Source organism: Trachypithecus francoisi, unplaced genomic scaffold (assembly GCF_009764315.1).
Source record: "Trachypithecus francoisi isolate TF-2019V2 unplaced genomic scaffold, Tfra_2.0 Lachesis_group5, whole genome shotgun sequence".
Classification (NCBI taxonomy): Eukaryota; Metazoa; Chordata; class Mammalia; order Primates; family Cercopithecidae; genus Trachypithecus; species Trachypithecus francoisi.
In genome coordinates, this window is record NW_022681470.1 from 99,016,590 (window position 1) to 99,036,270 (window position 19,681).

The 19,681-nt window shown below is 47.8% G+C and overlaps 2 protein-coding genes across 4 annotated transcripts; both read left to right on the plus strand.

The window, feature by feature from the left end:
* Positions 1-128: 128 nt before the first annotated feature.
* Positions 129-9,517, plus strand: MTMR11 (myotubularin related protein 11). 3 transcript variants are annotated; one of them, XM_033198899.1, is made up of 17 exons: positions 129-1,218; positions 1,573-1,648; positions 2,115-2,236; positions 2,458-2,518; positions 2,690-2,832; positions 3,291-3,369; positions 3,491-3,626; positions 3,874-3,961; positions 4,119-4,207; positions 4,292-4,416; positions 5,832-5,898; positions 6,142-6,212; positions 6,827-6,897; positions 7,196-7,369; positions 7,619-7,801; positions 8,250-8,543; positions 8,849-9,517. In XM_033198899.1, exons 1-17 carry the CDS (start codon positions 1,153-1,155, stop codon positions 9,035-9,037), a joined length of 2,034 nt encoding a protein of 677 aa, XP_033054790.1. In that variant the 5' UTR covers positions 129-1,152; the 3' UTR covers positions 9,038-9,517. The 3 variants fall into 3 exon arrangements, with proteins under 3 accessions (XP_033054790.1, XP_033054788.1, XP_033054791.1); XM_033198897.1 differs by having other exon boundaries at positions 130-1,218; positions 6,731-6,897; XM_033198900.1 differs by lacking the exons at positions 2,458-2,518; positions 2,690-2,832 and having other exon boundaries at positions 130-1,218; positions 6,731-6,897.
* A 286-nt stretch (positions 9,518-9,803) lies between these two features.
* Positions 9,804-14,831, plus strand: SF3B4 (splicing factor 3b subunit 4). The gene is made up of 6 exons (XM_033198901.1): positions 9,804-10,444; positions 10,876-11,004; positions 11,239-11,781; positions 12,111-12,317; positions 14,134-14,307; positions 14,419-14,831. The coding sequence occupies exons 1-6, from the start codon at positions 10,411-10,413 to the stop codon at positions 14,604-14,606; spliced, it is 1,275 nt and encodes a 424-aa protein (XP_033054792.1). The 5' UTR covers positions 9,804-10,410; the 3' UTR covers positions 14,607-14,831.
* Positions 14,832-19,681: the final 4,850 nt, after the last annotated feature.

The following is a 19,681-nucleotide window of genomic DNA, read 5'->3' on the forward strand; positions in this document are numbered from 1 at the left end:
GTATTTTATTTTCTGTCTTTTTCATGTCTAAATAAAGATTTTTGCTTTGCTGTCCCCAAGTCCCCCTCCTTTAAAGGAGCTGGCAGCTCCTTGACTTCTCTCCTTGTTCCCAGCTTTTCTTACCCATCTTTGCTTCTTGGGTTGCAGATGGGAGGGACGAGGGATGGACTGTTGAGCTGAAGAGAGGTTTCCAGCCCTCACCTGTGAAAGCCCTGAACATGAATCATTCATTTGGAGATCTGGTGTCTGGGTTGGAGGGGTGGAGTCACATACGGGAATGGGCACCAATTGGTTGTGTATCTACGTGATGGGCAAGATTAACTGGTAAGATCTTTTTGTCCCACCCGCATCCACAAGACTTGCACACAAGCATACTTGTACTTGTGCCTGCATCTTGGACACATTTCCATCTCTTTTTATACTTCTCCACTGCACTCTTCACATGATGTCTGTGTCATGCCCTCTAGAGAAAGACATGCAAAACCACTTTAACCAGTTTCACTGCTTCCCCACCTAATTCTTGGGCCTCTGCTGACAAAAATCCCCCCAGGTCTAATTTTCATTTTCTTCTGGAAGAGGGGACAAGGAGGCTTGAACCACTTTCACATTCCTACCCCTCTCCCTGCCCCAAACCCCTTTGAGAAGACAAAAGAACTGAGCTTCTAAGGGAAGTCATCACTGAGACACTCCAGAGAGGTAGCCCAAATTCCAGCAGAACTGCTCCCCTCAAACGGTCCCCAGTACTCATGAACAGGAAGAGAACAGGGTCTGGGATTGGGGTAAAGAAGGGAGTCGATATTTTTATCTCAGTCCCCATTTCTCCCCAACCCGTCCGTCTCAGATTCCACCGTTTCCTCTCCACTTTTCCAGAATTGTGTGTATTCTCCTTTAAGGGGCTGGGCATCTCTCCCGCCCTCTCCAGAGTCGACTGAAGTTTCCGAGGAGACTTCTCAGGCTGGGCTGGACACACCTTTCCGAGGACCCCCACACTCTGCTCCATGCACCTCAAATGCTCCTTTCCCTTGTGTCCAATCCCCTACCCCTCTCCCTAACTGCCCTCTTCTCAACAAGACTCAGCCTCTCCCTGAGGTGGGTGAGCATCCTTGAGGTTTCCCACCCTTAACTGCTCCGTCCCCGGATGGAGCCAGAGAAATGTGGTGGGGGGGCCGGGGCCAGAGTTTCAACATTGCCCCCCAGAAGGAGGAGCCAGAGATGGGGGTAAGGAGAAGGAATTGGGGGGAGGTGTCGGCAAGAGGGTGAGAATGGGGATGAGGTGGAGATAAAAGGGGGAAGCAAAGGTTCTAGAGGAGGAGGAGGGTGTGTCTGTGCTATCAGCTTCTGCTGATGAAGCCTGGTCTGTCTTTTTCATAGTTTCAAGTTCGGTGTCTCATTATCCATTAACCAGCCCCTCCCTTTACTGTCTGCCAGCCCTGGTAGGTCTGGAGCTCCCCACAGACACTGATCTCAGTTTCCCCCGAGAGTGTGAGTGTAGGCCTCTAAAGGCAGCTACCTTTGGGGAGTTGGGGAGCCTAGGGGTCAACTCTAGACCCCTCTCAACTCTCTGGACCAAAGTCTGCCCAGGAAAGCAGGATGCCGGAGCCCAGGAGTCGTCAGCCTAGCAGTTGCCTGGCCTCCAGATGCCTCCCAGGTAATAATGCAACAGCACTCTCCAAAGACTCTTCCAAATTTCATGCCCTCACCAAAGATACCCCTGTGTTCCTCTCCTGGCTCAAAGTACTTCTGCCTGAGGCTCGCTGTCCTCCCCAACGACCTCTAGAGCTGGCTGAGAGCTGGACCTTGACATTCCTTCTGTTTCCTTAACCCTGTTACCCCTTTTCAAATTTACTTATTCAATACATAGTGCCTGCTATGTGCCAGGCCCTGTTCTAGGCTCTGTTCTAGTTACAGAAATTTAAATATATATATTAAATAAATAAATATATATATACACACACACACACATATCTTTCCTCCTCATAAGCTTACATTGTAGTGGGCTTTGGGGAGGATTTTAATCTTCCCTATTTAGATCTCCCTTTCTCAGAGAGGGGGTGTATCCAAGTGTGGGCAACACTGGGAATAGTCATAACGGGGCTTCCCTTCTTCCCCTTTAGGGGAGCAGATCCTAGCATGGGCCCCAGGGGTGAGGAAGGGGCTGGAACCTGAATTGTCTGGAACCCTCATCTGTACCAACTTCAGGGTCACCTTCCAGCCCTGTGGATGGCAGCAGAATCAGGTGAGATGGTTGGGGCAACAGAAATGACAGCTAGTGGGAAATGGGTAGGGGAGTCTAGCAGGATTTAGACAAACATTATGGGTTAAGGGCTGTCTTTTGAATGTGTCATTGATAATCAGTGGGAACTCTCTCTAGGGTAGTTGCCCCCTAGGGGTTGGGGCTGCCAGAGTAGGAAAATGAGGGCCATTTCAGATGTCTACCCAGTCACGTGCTTCCTCTAGGACACTCCCTTAAGCAGTGAATACGATTTTGCCCTGGTCAACATTGGGCGATTAGAGGCTGGTAAGTTGGGGGGGTTTGGTGAAGGGGTTCACTGGGGGTGTTGGAACTCCCTCCTCCTCATCCTTCCTGTATTCTCAGAAAACAGCAGGGATGGAGTGGGATGGGCTGGAAGAGTCCCTTATGGAGGGACCCTGGTCCATGGTTACACTGCTCTGTACCTCTTGACTTCAGTGAGCGGCTTGTCCCGAGTCCAGCTCCTCCGTCCAGGGTCCCTGCTTAAATTTATCCCTGAGGAGATTATGATTCATGGCCGAGACTTCCGGCTACTCAGAGTTGGTTTTGAGGCCGGAGGCCTAGAGCCTCAGGCTTTTCAGGTAAGAGGCCCCTAACCTGAGGCTTCCTCCTCATCTCAGAACCTTGGGATCCTCTCCCTGACAATTTCCGAGATTTCTCCAGTCCCTAGGATCCTCTCATCATTCCCCCTGCTTCTCTCAAGGAAAGGCTAAAAGGCTGGGATAAATGATTGTGTGATGAGAGTAAAGAGCCTGCGCTCTAGCCTTACTCTATTAATTACCAGCAGTATGACTCTGGGCGAGTTTCCTCCTCTGAAAAACCAGGATTCCTCCCAGAATCATCATTCTAGGATTCTGTGGTTCCAGATTTGTTCTCCCGACCCCAGTCCTCATGACCTGAGGAAGCCCCCTTCTCTAGGGCCTGTCTTCACTGTTCTTCTTTATTATTGGCAAAGAGAGTGGAGCAACACATGTGCTCCATTTCCTTCTTTTCACTTACTCAGCCTAAGCCAAAGGATGGAATGTCCTCTCCTCCACAGGTGACCATGGCCATTGTCCAAGCCAGAGCTCAGAGCAATCCAGCCCAACAGTATTCGGGGATAACCCTGAGCAAGGCTGGTGAGTGACAGTACTTTAGGGTAAGGAAGAATCTGAAAAAGCAGAGGATGGCTGACGACAAAGAGCTGAGAAGCTGTCTCCGATTTTCTCCTTCCTCCTCTATGTCTCACTCCTGTTCTAGGCCAGGGTTCTGGCTCCAGAAAACCACCAGTTCCTCTCATGGAGACAGCGGAAGACTGGGAGACTGAGCGGAAGAAGCAGGCAGCCAGAGGCTGGAGAGTCAGCACGGTCAACGAGAGGTTCGACGTAGCCACCAGGTGATGCCACAGTGCACCCCAACCCTGCTGCTCTCTCAATCTTCCCTTAGTTCCTTGATCCTCTAAAGCTAGGACTTCCCACAAACTCCAGCCTCCTAGACACCCACAAAGCTATCTCCCTTACCTCCTAGATCCCTAAACCTGAAATCCCTTGGAATGGTCCCTCCGAAGCAGTTTCCTTGTAATAACAGCTTTACGTTGTAATGAAGTCACTGAGCCAAACTGTAATACCACTCTCATTTCACAGCCTCCCCCGTTACTTCTGGGTCCCTAACCGAATTCTGGACAGTGAGGTCAGGAGAGCATTTGGCCACTTTCATCAGGGCCGTGGACCGGTCAGTGTGAGGGTTAGAGTAATGGCTGTGGATTAGAGGGTCATGGGAGGCCAGGGACAACGTGGAGGGAGGAAGCTCTGTGAGGTCAGTGTGGGGGCAAGGGTAGCGTGGAGCTAGGTGTTTCTCCCACAATGACCCTCTTCTGCCCCATGTGAAGCGCTTGTCCTGGCATCACCCTGGGGGCAGTGATCTTCTCCGCTGTGGAGGCTTCTATACAGCCAGCGACCCTAACAAGGAGGATATCAGGTGAGGGAGGCTTGATGAGAAGAATCAAGGGTTAGGTGCTCAGGGCAGACTCCTTCTCTTATTTCCTGACTCCCTCCCCTCCAGAGCAGTGGAGTCGATGCTCCAGGCTGGGCATTCAGATGTTGTCCTGGTCGACACTATGGATGAGCTGCCTAGCCTTGCAGATGTCCAACTTGCCCACCTGAGGCTGAGGGCCCTCTGCCTGCCTGGTGAGAATAACCTTTGACCCCTCACCCTCACCCCTAGGTCTGCTGAGCCTAACCTGGTTTACCCTTTGCTTGCTGTAGATGAGTAGCTCTTTAGTCCAATGAGCCTGTTTTCTTTTCTTTTCTTTTCTTTTTTTTTTTTTTTCTTGAGACGGAGTCTCAGCTGGGCATGGTGGCTCACGCCTGTAATCTCAGCACTATGGGAGGCCAAGGCAGGCAGATCACCTGAGGTCAGGAGTTTGAGACTAACCTGGCCAACGTGGTGAAACCCTGTTTCTACTAAAAATAAAAAAAAATAAAAAAATAAAAATTAGCTGGGTGCAGTGGCAGATGCCTGTAATCCTGGCTACTTGGGAGGCTGAGGCATAGAGAATCACTTGAACTCAGGAGGCGGGTGAACTGAGAATGTGCCATTGCATTCCAGCCTAGGCGACAAGAGTGAAACTCATTTAAAAAAAACAAAAACAAAACAAAACAAAACAAAAAGGCCAGGCGCGGTGGCTCACGCCTGTAATCCCAGAACTTTGGGAGGCCGAGGTGGGCGAATCACGAGGTCAGGAGATCGAGACCATCCTGGCGAACATGGTGAAACCCCGTCTCTACTAAAAATACAAAAAAATTAGCCAGGTGTGGTGGCGGGCACCTGTAGTCCCAGCTTCGAGGGAGGCTGAGGCAGGAGAATGGTGTGAACCCAGGAGGCAGCGGAGCTTGCAGTGAGCGGAGATAGCGCCACTGCACTCCAGCCTGGGCAACAGAGCGAGACTCCGTCTCAAAAAAAAAAAAAAAAGGCAGAGGAGACGGAGTCTCCCTCTGTCGCCCAGGCTGGAGTGCAGTGGCGCGATCTCAGCTCACTGCAACCTCCAACTCCCACGTTCAAGCGGTTCTCCTGCCTCAGCCTCTCTAGTAACTGGGATTACAGGCGCCCGCCACCATGCCCAGCAATTTTTGTATTTTTAGTAGAGACGAGGTTTCACCATGTTCCCCGTGTTAGACTAGGCTAGTCTCGAACTCCTCAGGTGATCCACCCACCTCGTCCTCCTAAAGTGCTGGGATTATAGGCATGAGTCACCGTGCCCAGCCAGTGAGACTGTTTTCTACTCACCTCCCATCTCTCCCACCTCTCCCACTGACTCACTGATTTCCTGTTTTCTTGACCCCAATTTATTCTTTTTTAAACAGCTTTATTGAAACATAATGTACATACCATAAAATTTACCCTTCACTGAAGTATACAATTCAGTGAGTTTTATTGTATTTACAATGTTGTACAACCATCACCACAGTTTAATTTTAGAAAACCATCCTGGCCATTTATAATTACTTTTCATTCCTATTCTTAACCCAGCAGGCTATCAACCTGAATCCTGAATCCTGAGTTCTAATCTCTTTGCCTTTCTGATCTTTCTACCCTCTATCAGATTCATCTGTAGCTGAGGATAAATGGCTTTCAGCCCTGGAAGGAACACGATGGCTGGACTATATCAGGTACTCCTTCGCTTCTTCTAGCCATCATTTATAATTCAACCTTCTTCAACCTTCTGTTAACTTGGGCTCCTAAATGGCCTTTCTTTAGTTCTTCTCCTCAGCTTCCCAAGAAGACTGCCATTTTCTGCTTTTTAGAAGAAAGAGGGGTAGGATTTGGAGTCGGCCTTATTCCATCCCATGACCCATCACTCCATTCCCCTAGGCTTATCATTTTTCCTCCCTCTTCCTCATCTGCTCCTGCAGGGCTTGTCTTCGAAAGGCCAGTGACATTTCAGTATTAGTGACATCCAGGGTTCGTTCTGTAATACTTCAAGGTGAGTTCCTTGGGTAAGCCCATTCCATTCTTTGCCTCTTTTCTTTACCCACCTGACCAGATTGCATTCAGGGAGGGAGACCCGTAAGGCTTCTTCCTCTCCTGTTCCTGGGAACTACATGCGAGCTCTACTCTCATCCTTCAGTGCTACCTCTGCCTCCCCATCACAACTTGTGGTCCCTGACACTAGGATGGTCTTAGCCCCTCTGTTCCTTTCCTTCCATCAGTGGATGGGGTCTGGGGTTGGGGTGGGAAGGGCAGTGTGGAAGCTGGTTTGAGAATTGTGATTCTGCCTCTTACATGTGAAATTGGGTATTTCTATCCGGGTGGAGTCTAGGATGTGAATCATTCAAGGTCTTTGTTTTTTCTTCACTTCTATGTGCTCTCTCAATCCTTCCTACCCCAAACCTTTCCCCTCTGTGCCTCTCACTTCTCATTGCCATATTTCTCTTCTCATTCTCTTCTGCCCTAGTTTCTTGGACCCCTCTTCTTTGTCCCTTCTTCCTCTTTATCACCCAGAGCGCGGTGATCGTGATCTCAATGGCCTCCTCTCTTCACTCGTCCAGCTGCTTTCAGCCCCTGAAGCCCGAACACTGTTTGGCTTCCAATCCCTAGTGCAGCGAGAATGGGTGGCAGCTGGACATCCCTTCCTGACTCGGCTTGGGGGAACTGGGGCCAGTGAAGAGGTGAGAACAATTCGGGATGGCATCGGGGGGATATTACTAAAGAAGTAAGAGAATGAGAAAATTATTTTGTATAATCCACTGGAGATGAATCCAGTCAGAAGGGCCCCGAGGTTAGGCTGAGATGAAGATCCTGATGAGTGAGGCCTCATAAGCCCCTGCTACCCTCAATTCAGATTTTCATTCCCCAACCTCCATAGTGCTCCCTATTCCCTGCGTTCCCCATTCCCTTATCATCTCGTCATCCTCCCTCTTCGGGTCCCAATAATCCCTTCCAACCTCTTAATTTCTCTCTTTTCAGGCTCCAGTGTTTCTCCTCTTCCTTGATTGTGTCTGGCAGCTCCTCCAGCAGTTTCCAGCTGATTTTGAATTCTCTGAGTTTTTCCTTCTTGCTCTTCATGACAGCGTCAGGGTTCCTGACACCCTTACCTTCCTGAGAAATACCCCCTGGGAGCGCGGAAAGCAGAGCGGACAGGTCAGTGACTTCTATTTTTGACTCGTGTTTTTTTTTTTTTTCCATTGAGATGTACTCTCTGAAGTTTGGTCTTGATTTGTTTTATGAGAAGTGAGGTCTGTGGGTGGGGAGGGGGAGATTTAGTCTCATTTTCAGGGCAGGACTTTTGCCCTATATCTTTCCTAGAATAAGAGGTGAGAATCTCATGATTTGTCTCTAGATGTGAGAGGATTGTGTGTAACCATCCTTTTTCTTGCTTCCTTTGTCCAGTTAAACTCCTATACACAAGTCTACACCCCAGGATACTCCCAGCCCCCAGCTGGGAACTCTTTTAACCTGCAGCTGTCTGTCTGGGACTGGGATTTACGCTATAGCAATGCACAGATACTACAATTCCAGAATCCTGGCTATGACCCAGAACACTGTCCAGATTCCTGGCTCACTAGACCGCAGGTGAAGTGTCTAAACTTCCTAAATTCCCTTGACGTTCCCACAGGCTCATGCTACGAGACAGTGAGAAGTGAAAGACACAATGTCTTGAGTTCCTTAGGGAAAGCTACTCCACTACTCTTCTGCAGCTGTCACTTATAGTCCCTGGGTGTCCCTAGGAAGACAGAAGTCCTAGAATAGCACAGAGGGCACCCTTTTTGTTCTTCCTCAAGTCTGTTTACTCATCTTCCTGTCTCATGCACACATAAGTTGCCCTAAGATCAACCTTAATCAGTCCTGAGGCTTAGTTGAAGCCTAATGAGGAGGGTAGAAGAGTTCTCATGGGGAGGCTTGTAGTTCTAGTCACCAGTACAGTGAGTGGATGGCGGCAGGATACCCTATCCCAATCCAGATTGGGGAAAGTAGGCTTATCTGGTCTCTCTGTTGCCAGCTGATTTCCTTTTCCCTTTAGCCAAGCTTCATGATTCCTGGACCCCCCACTTCTGTGTGGCTCTTCTCTAGAGGAGCATTGACCCCCTTGAATCAGCTCTGTCCTTGGCGGGACAGTCCCTCCCTGCTGGCAGTCTCTTCTCGTTGGCTCCCTCGACCTGCTATCTCCTCTGAAAGCCTGGCTGACCAGGAATGGGGTCTCCCCTCACATTGGGGAGCTTGCCCTTTACCTCCAGGGCTGCTGCTGCCTGGATATCTGGGACCCCAGATCAGGTTCTGGAGACGCTGCTACCTGAGGGGAAGGCCTGAGGTCCAGGTAAGAAGGGAAAATAAGACTGGGAGTGGGAGAAGGGACTTGACTCTGCTGAACCAGATGAACAGGAGCTGGAAAGGCAAGGAGCTGAAGGCTGGGGGAACTGGGAAGTGAAGTTCTACTCCTCTTGGTATCAAACAGGGTTTGGGAGTGTAGGAGGTGTGGGAAAGTGCTTGTGGCTTAGATTAAGTGGAATTTAGGGCCCAGCTGGAAAGGGAAACAGAATTAAAGACACCAGAAGTAGCAGAGAAGCAGGGGGCCAGAGCCACAACAGTATTCCTCTCTGTTCCTCTTTGCCTCCTCCCCAGATGGGCCTCTCATCTCCTACAATCTCTGGCCTCCAGGATGAGCTATCCCATCTTCAGGAGCTATTACGGAAATGGACACCAAGAATATCTCCTGAAGTTCACGCCAAGAAAAGAGATCCACATACCATTCTCAATCCCACTGAAATTGTGGGCATTCTCAAAGGCAGGGCAGAGGGGGATCTGGGGTAGAGGAGGGTACTGTCTAATCCTTTTTTTTTTTTTTATCTGGACTTGCAGCCTCAGCTTTCACACTCCAGCCCTTAAGTTCACTAAGAAGGTCTGAGTTTCTGCTGCAGATGGTGGTGTTAACTGCTCCAACTCTTGTCTTGTCTTGCTTAGTTCCTACGGATATTTTTGTTTCTTGTCATTTGAAGGATTAAGAAACAAAAACAATCCAGAAATTGATCGGTTTTTTTAGGCCAATTCCATCCCTTCTGGATAACCAGATGTTAAATCGTGAGATCAGCGATGCTGTTCATCAGTCCCAACAAGATGGCCTAGAGATCGCATTCTCACCTCGCCTTGCTGCTGCTTTAATTCCGACTTCCATTTCTTCCCTTATAGTTTTCTATGGGAATGAGGCGGATACAGGAAACACACTGTCTCCTCTGTATTTTTGTAGTGGAATTTCTATTTAAGGGGCTCATTAAAGCATAGTATTTATACACATTGCTGGCATTGTTTCTTGTGTTTGAATAAAGGATTCTCCTAGGTAGGAAAGTGGTGGGTAAAAGGTGGGTATGACCCAAGAGAGGAGGGCATCTACCATATTATTGCTAAGGAAATAGGGGAACTGGATTTGGTGAGACTCTGCATAATTCAAGTGCAGTTTGGGAAAAGGATTCTCGTGTGTGTCTCCCATTTAGAGGCAGATGCGGCCAGATTGTTCTAGAGATCCAGACTGAAGTCTCTGAGCTCCGATCCCATCCACCCCTCACCTGTGGTCACACACCACCTTGGAGCAGCCCTCACCCTCCCCATGCAATTACGACGAGATGAGCGCAGCCGTCATTCCAGCTCAGACATTTCGCAGGCTCCTCCCCTGAAGGAAAACCAAATACCTCCAGCCCAAATCAGGGCTGTTGAGGCCAAATCTGCAAGAAGGTTGCAGGCGAGATGGAAGGTTCCCTCTGCGCCTGAAAGCAGCCAAGTCCTCGGGTTGGGGGGACTCCTCAGCACATCCTTCTCTGGACAACAAAAGATCATCACTGGCCACAAAATATATGAAAACTGAAGTTTCTGTTCTTTTAGCTTTCGAATTTACATTTTTGGGAGCAGTGTGATTCTTTCAAGTCTAGCAGTGCATTAAGACGGTCTGAGCGTTTCCGTTCCGCCCTCCTCGCTAAGACCACTAGCAGCGGCACCTCAGCGCAGGAGCGGAAGACTCCACCGCCCAACCTGGGTTAAGTCTGGGAGGCTCCTAAGATGGCTGCAGCCGCTTCCAGGCACCTCCTCTTCCGCGGCTCCGCCCACCGCTACGTCCGCCTTCGCCCCGGAAGTGGAAGTCGTGCTGAGGTCAGAAGGCGGAACCGCTGCTGGGAGACGGCGGGAGCTCTTTCGCCATGGCTGCCGGGCCGATCTCCGAGCGGAACCAGGGTAACTGGAGGGGGAAAGTCTGGAATGGGCTCAGCGTGGCTAAGAGGCCCCTACTACAGCCAGAAGTGCCTCTGCAGGGGTGGGAGACTGGACTCATCCCTTCCCCAGAGGGCGCGAGCCCGGCCCCGTGCCTCCTGGGGGCGGGGTGGCCAGGTGCTGGCTGAGGCCTGTGGGTGTGATACTTAAGTCCAATCCCCTGCTGAGTTCTCACTCAAAAAAACAAAAAGATCCACTCAGAATACTAAATTAGACTTCAGAGGATTCCCGAAGTCCTGGGAAGAGAGAAGTTTAAGGGTTTAACTTTTTTTTTTTGCTCCTGTCCTCTACCCGCGTCCCCAGTTCCCCTGGTTGGGTTCCATCTTCATGTTTACATCACCTCCTTTCCTGTTACACTCTCACCCTTGCCCTAACTTTCTGCTCCCTCCCTTCAGATGCCACTGTGTACGTGGGGGGCCTGGATGAGAAGGTTAGTGAACCACTGTTGTGGGAACTGTTTCTCCAGGCTGGACCAGTAGTCAACACCCACATGCCAAAGGATAGAGTCACTGGCCAGCACCAAGGTGAGTACATGACAAGGGGCAAATTGCTTCCGGAGGGTCCCAGCAGTATTCACAACTGTTTTGGAATAACATGAGCAACCTAAAGTATTTCTTTTAAGCCTCTGTTCAGTTTATTTCTGGAACCATTCTTAAGTGAGGTTGTTTCTTTCTTGTTCTTTGTGATTAGAGGGTAGATGAGTTTTACCCCATTTTCAATCTCTTATGTTGTTAACCTCCTCTTCTCCACTTCTCCAGGCTATGGCTTTGTGGAATTCTTGAGTGAGGAAGATGCTGACTATGCCATTAAGATCATGAACATGATCAAACTCTATGGGAAGCCAATACGGGTGAACAAGGCATCAGCCCACAACAAAAACCTGGATGTAGGGGCCAACATTTTCATTGGGAACCTGGACCCTGAGATTGATGAGAAGTTGCTTTATGATACTTTCAGCGCCTTTGGGGTCATCTTACAAACCCCCAAGATTATGCGGGACCCTGACACAGGCAACTCCAAAGGTTATGCCTTTATTAATTTTGCTTCATTTGATGCTTCGGATGCAGCAATTGAAGCCATGAATGGGCAGTACCTCTGTAACCGCCCTATCACCGTATCTTACGCCTTCAAGAAGGACTCCAAGGGTGAGCGCCATGGCTCAGCAGCCGAACGACTTCTGGCAGCTCAGAACCCGCTCTCCCAGGCTGACCGCCCTCATCAGCTGTTTGCAGATGCACCTCCTCCACCCTCTGCCCCCAATCCTGTGGTATCATCATTGGGGTCTGGGCTTCCTCCACCAGGTAAAGCTTTTGGTTAAAATTTGTTTGTCTTAAGGTTGGGGGAGAGAGTCAGGAGGAAGAAAAAAAGAGCCTGAAAGGGGGATGGGACATGGAGTCAGTGAACGATAGGAAGAGGACTGAGGGGTGATGGTAGTGGTGGAGAAGAAAGTTGTTGGGTTTCTTTAGGAGGGTGAAGTTGGTTGACTTTTCTAACATTGCTTTTGATTTTAGAGCACTGGGAGGAGGGGGAAAGAGCTCACCCTGCCTGGAGAGGCCAGATCAGGACAGGCTCTTTAAAGACATTTTCTCCTCACTACCATTAACTTTTCCTTTTTCCATTTCCTCTATAGGCATGCCTCCTCCTGGCTCCTTCCCACCCCCAGTGCCACCTCCTGGAGCCCTCCCACCTGGGATACCCCCAGCCATGCCCCCACCACCTATGCCTCCTGGAGCTGCAGGACATGGCCCCCCATCGGCAGGAACCCCAGGGGCAGGACATCCTGGTCATGGACACTCACATCCTCACCCATTCCCACCAGGTGGGATGCCCCATCCAGGTAGGTGTGCTTTGTTGGGAGGGAAGAGCTTGGTAGAGCATCTCTGTTACCTCTCACCCTGCTGCCCTGTGTTCCTCAACAGTAACAGTTTTAGAGTTTCCTTTCCTTCAGACATTCTATTATAAAAACATACAAAATACTCTCTAACATCTACCTCCCTGAATCCATTTCTTAAGTTTTTCTGACAAGAAGACTATACTTGCTGGTTTTTATTTCTTTAACCTTTAGTTCCATTCTCTTCTCTGACTCCATCTCAAAGTGGTGACCTAATTGCCAAATCTCGGGGACTCTTCTGCTCCTTATCTAGTTTGGCCTCTGATGTACTTGAAACTAGTCGTGTCCTCCTCTTTGAAATTCTCGTCTCTTTTTGCTTTTGCTTTTCTAGATCCTCCACCCCTCTCTCTGACTCCTTAATCTTAGCTACCATGATAGACTCGTGTCTGCTTGTGCCTAGATTTTTGTGCTTGTTTCTCTTTTCTGCATATATCTATAGTTTTAATTGGGTATATACTGATGCCTCCTAGATCTGTATCTCTAGTCCATAGCTGTTGACATTCTGGATCCTTAATGCTTTAATGCTGCTGCTTAATAGATAGCGTCATTTTTCTGTCCCTCTCCTTCAAACCCATTCTTTCTCTAGCAGTCTTTTTTTTCAGGTGCTTAATTCATGAATCTGAGAGCGATGTTTGACTGCTCCCTATCACCCCACTCTTAATACCAAGTCTTGTTTAATATCAGTGGCATGTATCCCCATGGCCAGTGTCCTAGTTCAGTCTCTCATTCCCTCATTTTTTAACACTTAATTTATTGTAGTAATCTCCTGCCACTTTGACTCCAGTTTTCCCTAACTTTGATCTACTTTCACAGAGTAGGTTTTTTAAAACACAGATGTGTACACACTTGCTCAAAATTCCTCTGTTGCTCCCTTTTACCTACAGAGTAAAACCCAAACTCATTACCATAGCATTCACAGCTCTTTATGAGCTGGCCCCTGCCCCTCATTTCTATAACTGCATTTTGCTCCTGATTACTGAGTTAACTGGCATTTCCTGGAATATACTGTGCTGTTTGACACACCTGTAATCTTTCTGCTTGGGATGCTTTCTTCCCATGATCTTACCCTCCTGAAGCATTCATGCTTTAGAATTAGATCTTTGCTTAGACAGTATGTTCTCTGCTACTTTCTCAAATCCTATCAACAGAGTTATTACTCCACTTGTTATATACTTCAGCATTACTATTACAGTACCTAAACCATGGAAGAAGCAAGCAAAGAGGGTAAGGAGTTGATTGAGTAATTGGTTGGTTTGTGCTGTTGGAATAGGGTCAAGGATAGGGAGCACTTTTTACCACCCTTCTTTTTTGTTCTTTTGTTTTTTTGTTTTTTTGTTTTGGTGATGGGGTCTCACTCTTTCATCCAGGCTGGAGTGCAGTAGTGTAGTTTTGGCTCATTGTAGCCTTGACGTCCCAGGCCCAAGTGATCCTCCCACCTCAGCCTCCTGAGTACCTGGGACTACAGGCACACACCACCATGCCTGGCTAATTAAAAGTATTTTTTGATAGAGATGGGTTCTCACTATGTTGTCCAGGCTGGTCTTGAACTCCTGGGCTCAAGTGATCCACCTAGGCCTCCCAAAGTGCTGAGATTATTGGCATGAGCCACTGTGCCCAGCCAGCCTTATTTTCTATACCCTTTTTTCTGTATAGTTCTCCTTCTGATGTCACTTTCTTTCTAATTTTTTTCTCTTCTTTTCTCTATTTTCTTTGCCTTCTTCTCTTTGTCTCTTTTCTTCTTGTGTCTGTTTTATTTTCATAGGGATGTCTCAGATGCAACTGGCACACCATGGCCCTCATGGCTTAGGACATCCCCACGCTGGACCCCCAGGCTCTGGGGGGCAGCCACCACCCCGACCACCACCTGGAATGCCTCATCCTGGACCTCCTCCAATGGGCATGCCCCCCCGAGGGCCTCCATTCGGATCTCCCATGGGTAAGTCATCTCTAGCCACCTCCCTCATCTGTACCTATCATGTTCTTACAGCTTCCTGTAGGCACATCCCTTGTCCCGTGCCCTTACTAACTTTTCTTTTACTCCTTGCAGGTCACCCAGGTCCTATGCCTCCGCATGGTATGCGTGGACCTCCTCCACTGATGCCCCCGCATGGATACACTGGCCCTCCACGACCCCCACCCTATGGCTACCAGCGGGGACCTCTCCCTCCACCCAGACCCACTCCCCGGCCACCAGTTCCCCCTCGAGGACCGCTTCGAGGCCCTCTCCCTCAGTAAATTCACATTTTTCCTTCCTCCTGTTACATCTTCCCAATATCTTTTCTATTCCTTGGACCAATCAGAGATGCTGTAGCTTCTTGGGGCTAAGGTACTAATCCCTTTCAGCACCCCCACCCCATTCCCCTTTTTAATGTAACTTTTTCCACAGGAGGTATTTCTTTTTTATGTTGGTCCTGAGTATTTTGCAAATGCACAGAGAAAATAAAACAAAACTGCTTGTTATTTGTGGTGTTTTCCTTGACAACAGTAACTTTTCTTCTTTAAGAAGAGATGTCAGAGTATCATGAAAAGAATGGTAAGGTAGGAGTAGGAGCAAGGGTGCTTACTCCACATTTTAAAGGCTTGTTGTGTAATGTGCTGTTGCAGTTGCTGAGCGCTGCTGTGCACTAGAGTAATTGTTTCCTTACATAGAGCTTATCTTCTAGTTTGGAAGATAGGGACCCAATATCTATAGCATAGGATCATCGTGTTTTTTTCTTTTGTTTTTTTTTTTTTTTTTATGGAGACATGGTCTTGCTCTGTTGCCTAGGCTGGAGTGCGGTAGCATCATCACGGCTCACTGCGCCCCCAACCTCCCAGGCTCAGATGATTCTCCCACCAAAGCCTCCCAAGTAGCTGGGATCACAGGTGTGTGCCATCACACCCAGCTAATTTTTGTATTTTTTGTAGAGGTGAGGTTTTGCCATGTTGCCCAGACTGGTTTTGAACTCCTGGGCTCAAGCGATCCCCCTGCCTCAGCCTCCCAAAGGGCTGGAATTACAGACGTGAGTCACCTCACCCAGCCAGATTATTGTTTTAAAGTGAGAACAGATGTATCTGGAGATAGTCTGGCAAAAAATGAAGTAACATACACTAAGCAATTTATTCCAGCACCGTTATAATGGCAGTAGATTGGAAACAACTCACATCTCCATCAGTAAAGGGATGGGTTGAATAAACTGATAAATTCATGCAACAGAGTACTGTGCAGCTGTAAAAAGGAATGGAGATGATCTCTACATACTGCTGTGGAGCGATCTCCAAGTGAAGAAAAATAATGTGTGTAGTGTGCTACCTTCTCTAAGGGTGGCATATATATATATATATGTGTTAACGTTTTTAAAAATGGGTAAACCAGCTACTCAGGAGGCTGAGGCAGGAGAATCGCTTGAATCTGGGAGGCGGAGGCTGCAGTGAGCCGAGATCGCGCCATTGCATTCCAGCCTGGGCGACAGAGCGAGACTCCAACTCCAAAAAAAAAAAGGATAAACCAAATACTAATGGAAATTGATAACACTGGCGAGGGAGGGGATATTGAGGGAAGTTGGATTCTCTGAGTATACTGTGTTAATGTGTTTTTCACTTGGAACAATATAGATGTCTTACATAATACAAAACAAAGTTAAAATGAGTAAATGGAGACAGTAAATGTTCCATTTTGTTCTGTTGCTACAGATGTCTGTAAATAGTCATCTCATAAGGAGTTTGTATTTCAATTTTTTTCTCATTCTCAGTCCTTCCAAACTTGATTTTCATCACATTTAATCTGAGTTTAAAGACTTTTCAGTAGACCAAATCCAATAGCCTTTTTCTTCCCCATGTTCTTTGCCACGTTGATCCTGTCAAGTCACCCCTTTCTTGAAGTGCCCTCTGGCTTATGTAACCATGAACTTTACTAAATTCTAGGCAAGAAGTGAGCCCAGCCCTCTTGTTCTCTTCCATCATTCTCATTAACATTTTTATGGTACCTACAAAGGCTCTCTGTTGGTGGCAGCCGAGGATTCAAAGATAAGCAAGGCAGTTCTGCCACAACTGACACATAAGAGACTGTTAATGAAACAAAATATTTTGAGAGCAGGGAGAAAGTTACCTATTCTGGCATGAAAGTCCAGGAAAATGACCAGGCGCAGTGGCTCACGCCTGTAATCCCAGCACTTTGGGAGGCTGAGGTGGGCAGACCACTTGAGGTCAGGACTTCGAGACCAGCCTGGGCAACATGATGAAACTCCGTCTCTACTAAAAATACCAAAAATTAGCCAGGTGCGGTGGCAGGCGCCTGTAATCCCAGCTACTCAGGAGGCTGAGACAGGAGAATCGCTTGAATCTGAGAGGTGGAGGTCGCAGTGAGCTGAGATCAAGTCATTGCATTCCAGCCTGGGCAACAAGAGCGAAATTGTCCCCCACCTACCCCGTCAAAAAAAGAAAAGTCCAGGAAAACTTCCTGGGAAAAAAAGTGATACCTGCATTTAATCTTAAAGGAAGGATAGACCTTTCCCAGGCAAGGAGAAATTCGAGGTGGATGGGATGTTTCTGAGGAGAAACAGATTGATAAATAGCATGGTGTATAACGCACTAGAGCTGTTTGGGATTGGAGGCAGGCTGAGGTCAGAGTCAGTTAGGGAGCTCCCAAAAATCATTTCTCAGCCCTTTTTCACATCATGGCAGGGAACCACTTGAAACAACATTGAGGTAAGGGGAGGCAGCTGCTTCAGCCTGGAGGCTATTGGCTCGGAAATTCTAGCTGCCCCAGTTTGATGTGCTTATTAGATGTTCGTGTGGTGATAATTGAATGGAGATTTTGAGTCGGGGCTTGATAGGAAGGTCTGGACTGCAGATATAAATGGGAATCATCCGCATATAGACAGTATTAAAGTCGGGACTGCCTGTGGTGAGCAAGAAGAGAGTAGAAGCCTTCCCACCCCTGGGACTGAGCCCATAGGAACTCTAAAATTAAATGACCCCAGCAAAGGAGACTACAAAGAAGTGATTGGTGGGATAGGGCACTGGCACCTGGGGGAAAATGATGAAGTCTTCCCTCAGAACTTGAAAATATATACAGGCACCTGCGTATTCTCAAGGGATTGATTCCAGGACCCTCCACAGATAATCAAAATTCACAAATGCTCAAATCTCTTATATAAAATGGCACATTTGCATATAACCTGGGCACATCCTCCAGTGTGTTTTAAATCATATCTAGATTACTTGTGATACCTAATGCAGTGTAAATACTATGTGAGTAGTTGTTATACTGTATTGTTTAGGAAATAAATGTCAAGAGGAGAATGTCTATACATGTTCAGTACAAATGCAACCATCATAGGCTTAACTACATTTTCCATCCACAGTTGGTTGAATCCATGGATGCCAAACCCATGGATATGGAGGGCTGATGGTATAAGCTTTCACTCTAAGAGTACAAGATTTCTATTTTAGCAAATAAGGTATCAGTGGAGAGTAGGCAAAGTCACCTTAAAGGGAAGAAACGACTCCCTGCCAGCAGGACTCGGCTATAACCTAATTGAAAATGTTAACACATTTAAATAAAGAATGTTGTCAGCCTGGCTGTGTGTGGTGGCTAATGCCTGTAATCCCAGCACTTTGGGAGACAGAGGTGAGTGGAACACTCGAAGATCAGTTCGAGACCAGCCTGGCCAACATGGGGAAACCCTGTCTCCATTAAAAATACAAAAGTTAGCCGGGCGCGGTGGCTCATGCCTGTAATCCCAGCCCTTTGGGAGGCCGAGGTGGGCAGATCACAAGGTCAGGAGATTAAGACCATCCTGGCTAACACAGTGAAACCTGTCTCTACTAAAAATACAAAATATTAGCCAGGCATGGTGGTGGGCACCTGTAGTCCCAGCTACTGTGTAGGCTGAGGCAGGAGAATGGCGTGAACCCGGGAGGTGGAGCTTGCAGTGAGCCAAGATCGCGCCACTGCACTCTAGCCTGGGTGAAGGAGCAAGACTGTCTCAAAAAAAAAAAAAAAAAAAAAAAAATGTTAGCTGGGTGTGGTGGCACGTGCCTGTAGACCTAGTTGCTTGGGAGGCTGAGGCAGGGGAATCACTTGAACCTGGGAGGCGGAGGTTACAGTGAGCTGAGATCGCGCCACTGCACTCCAGCCTGGAAGACAGAGTGAGAGTCCATTTCAAAAAAAAAAAAAAGAATATGTGTTAATCTGAAGAGGGGTCAGCAATGAAAGCCTAGTAAAGGGAGAGTTCCTGAGGCCAGTCCAAGCACCATCCTGGAAAGCCATCAGATTCAGAGTAGTCCAGGAGTGCTGGCAAGGCTGCCCATAGCAAAGAGGTGGGGGTAGAAGATTATTGCCAAGAAGAGTTTTCTGGACCCATTGGCATGGCTCCTTATTGCAGATGGCCAGATGCCATTAAAGATACAAATCCTCCAGTAATGTCATTGTGCATTTATACATTGACATTATGATTCTCATTTGGCTTCAGGGAGAGAATGTACTAGACATGTAGATAGGAGTTTTCAGTCTGAGTAACAGTTAAATATTTATGATAATTTAATATTTATGTATTATGGCTTTATATTTCAGAGGACTGTGAACTTTGTTGGCATGAATGATTGTTTCCAAGATCTAGCTTTGGAGTCTGCAAAGCCCAGGCCCATGTCCCTGTCAGATGTAAATTCAACCTGTCAAATGTTACCTGTGTGGTCTCTTTGGACATAGCCTGTCAGCTTTCTCCATGTATATATCTCAGCATTCTGAAGCCTCCACATTTAGTAAGGTAGAATCACATGCTATTAGATCTGAGCGGAACCTGATGCAGCATCTAGTACAAGCCCCCCTTTTCCAAATGAGAAACCTGAAGTTCACAGATGTGGAGAACTTGACCAAGAATTGACAGCTTGTTAGCAGTGAGAATCCAGGTCCAAACCCAGGTCAGTGCTGTCCAGAAGGTCCTGATCTTATCTGACATAGGCACATTCAGGATGTATTTTCTCCAATCACCGCATTTCCTCTCACTCCTTCAGCAGGGATGGTCATCAAGTGTCACCAAGTGGCATGTCTTGGATCTCTGAGTCCAGGTTATTAGTGCAGGAGCAAAGGAAAGATGAAAGGAAAAGCTGAAACCAATTTACTTCTTCCTGCCTGGGAAGGACAAGTGTGTGGAGGGGAGGGAGGTTGAAGAGAGTAAGAGAAAATGGAGAAGGGTATTGAGAAAGATCCTTTTTGAGTCACTGGAGCAAATTAATGGAAGGGGATCTGTCCAGTTGGTCAGGTCTGTAAAAATCCCTCAGCTTCCCCAATACTTCTGCTACCACCAACTGAATGGACAGGATGAGGA

What these genes read in the sequence shown, in the direction of transcription:
- SF3B4 (XM_033198901.1), top strand. Translation starts at nt 10,411, where the DNA reads ATGGCTGCCGGGCCGATCTCCGAGCGGAACCAGG. An exon ending in AGTCACTGGCCAGCACCAAG is followed by an intron (nt 11,005 to 11,238) that starts GTGAGTACATGA and finishes CCACTTCTCCAG; the next exon opens with GCTATGGCTTTGTGGAATTC. An exon ending in GTCTGGGCTTCCTCCACCAG is followed by an intron (nt 11,782 to 12,110) that starts GTAAAGCTTTTG and finishes TTTCCTCTATAG; the next exon opens with GCATGCCTCCTCCTGGCTCC.
- MTMR11 (XM_033198897.1), top strand. Translation starts at nt 1,153, where the DNA reads ATGTGGTGGGGGGGCCGGGGCCAGAGTTTCAACATTGCCCCCCAGAAG. An exon ending in TTCATCAGGGCCGTGGACCG is followed by an intron (nt 3,962 to 4,118) that starts GTCAGTGTGAGG and finishes CCCCATGTGAAG; the next exon opens with CGCTTGTCCTGGCATCACCC. An exon ending in TCGTTCTGTAATACTTCAAG is followed by an intron (nt 6,213 to 6,730) that starts GTGAGTTCCTTG and finishes TTTATCACCCAG; the next exon opens with AGCGCGGTGATCGTGATCTC.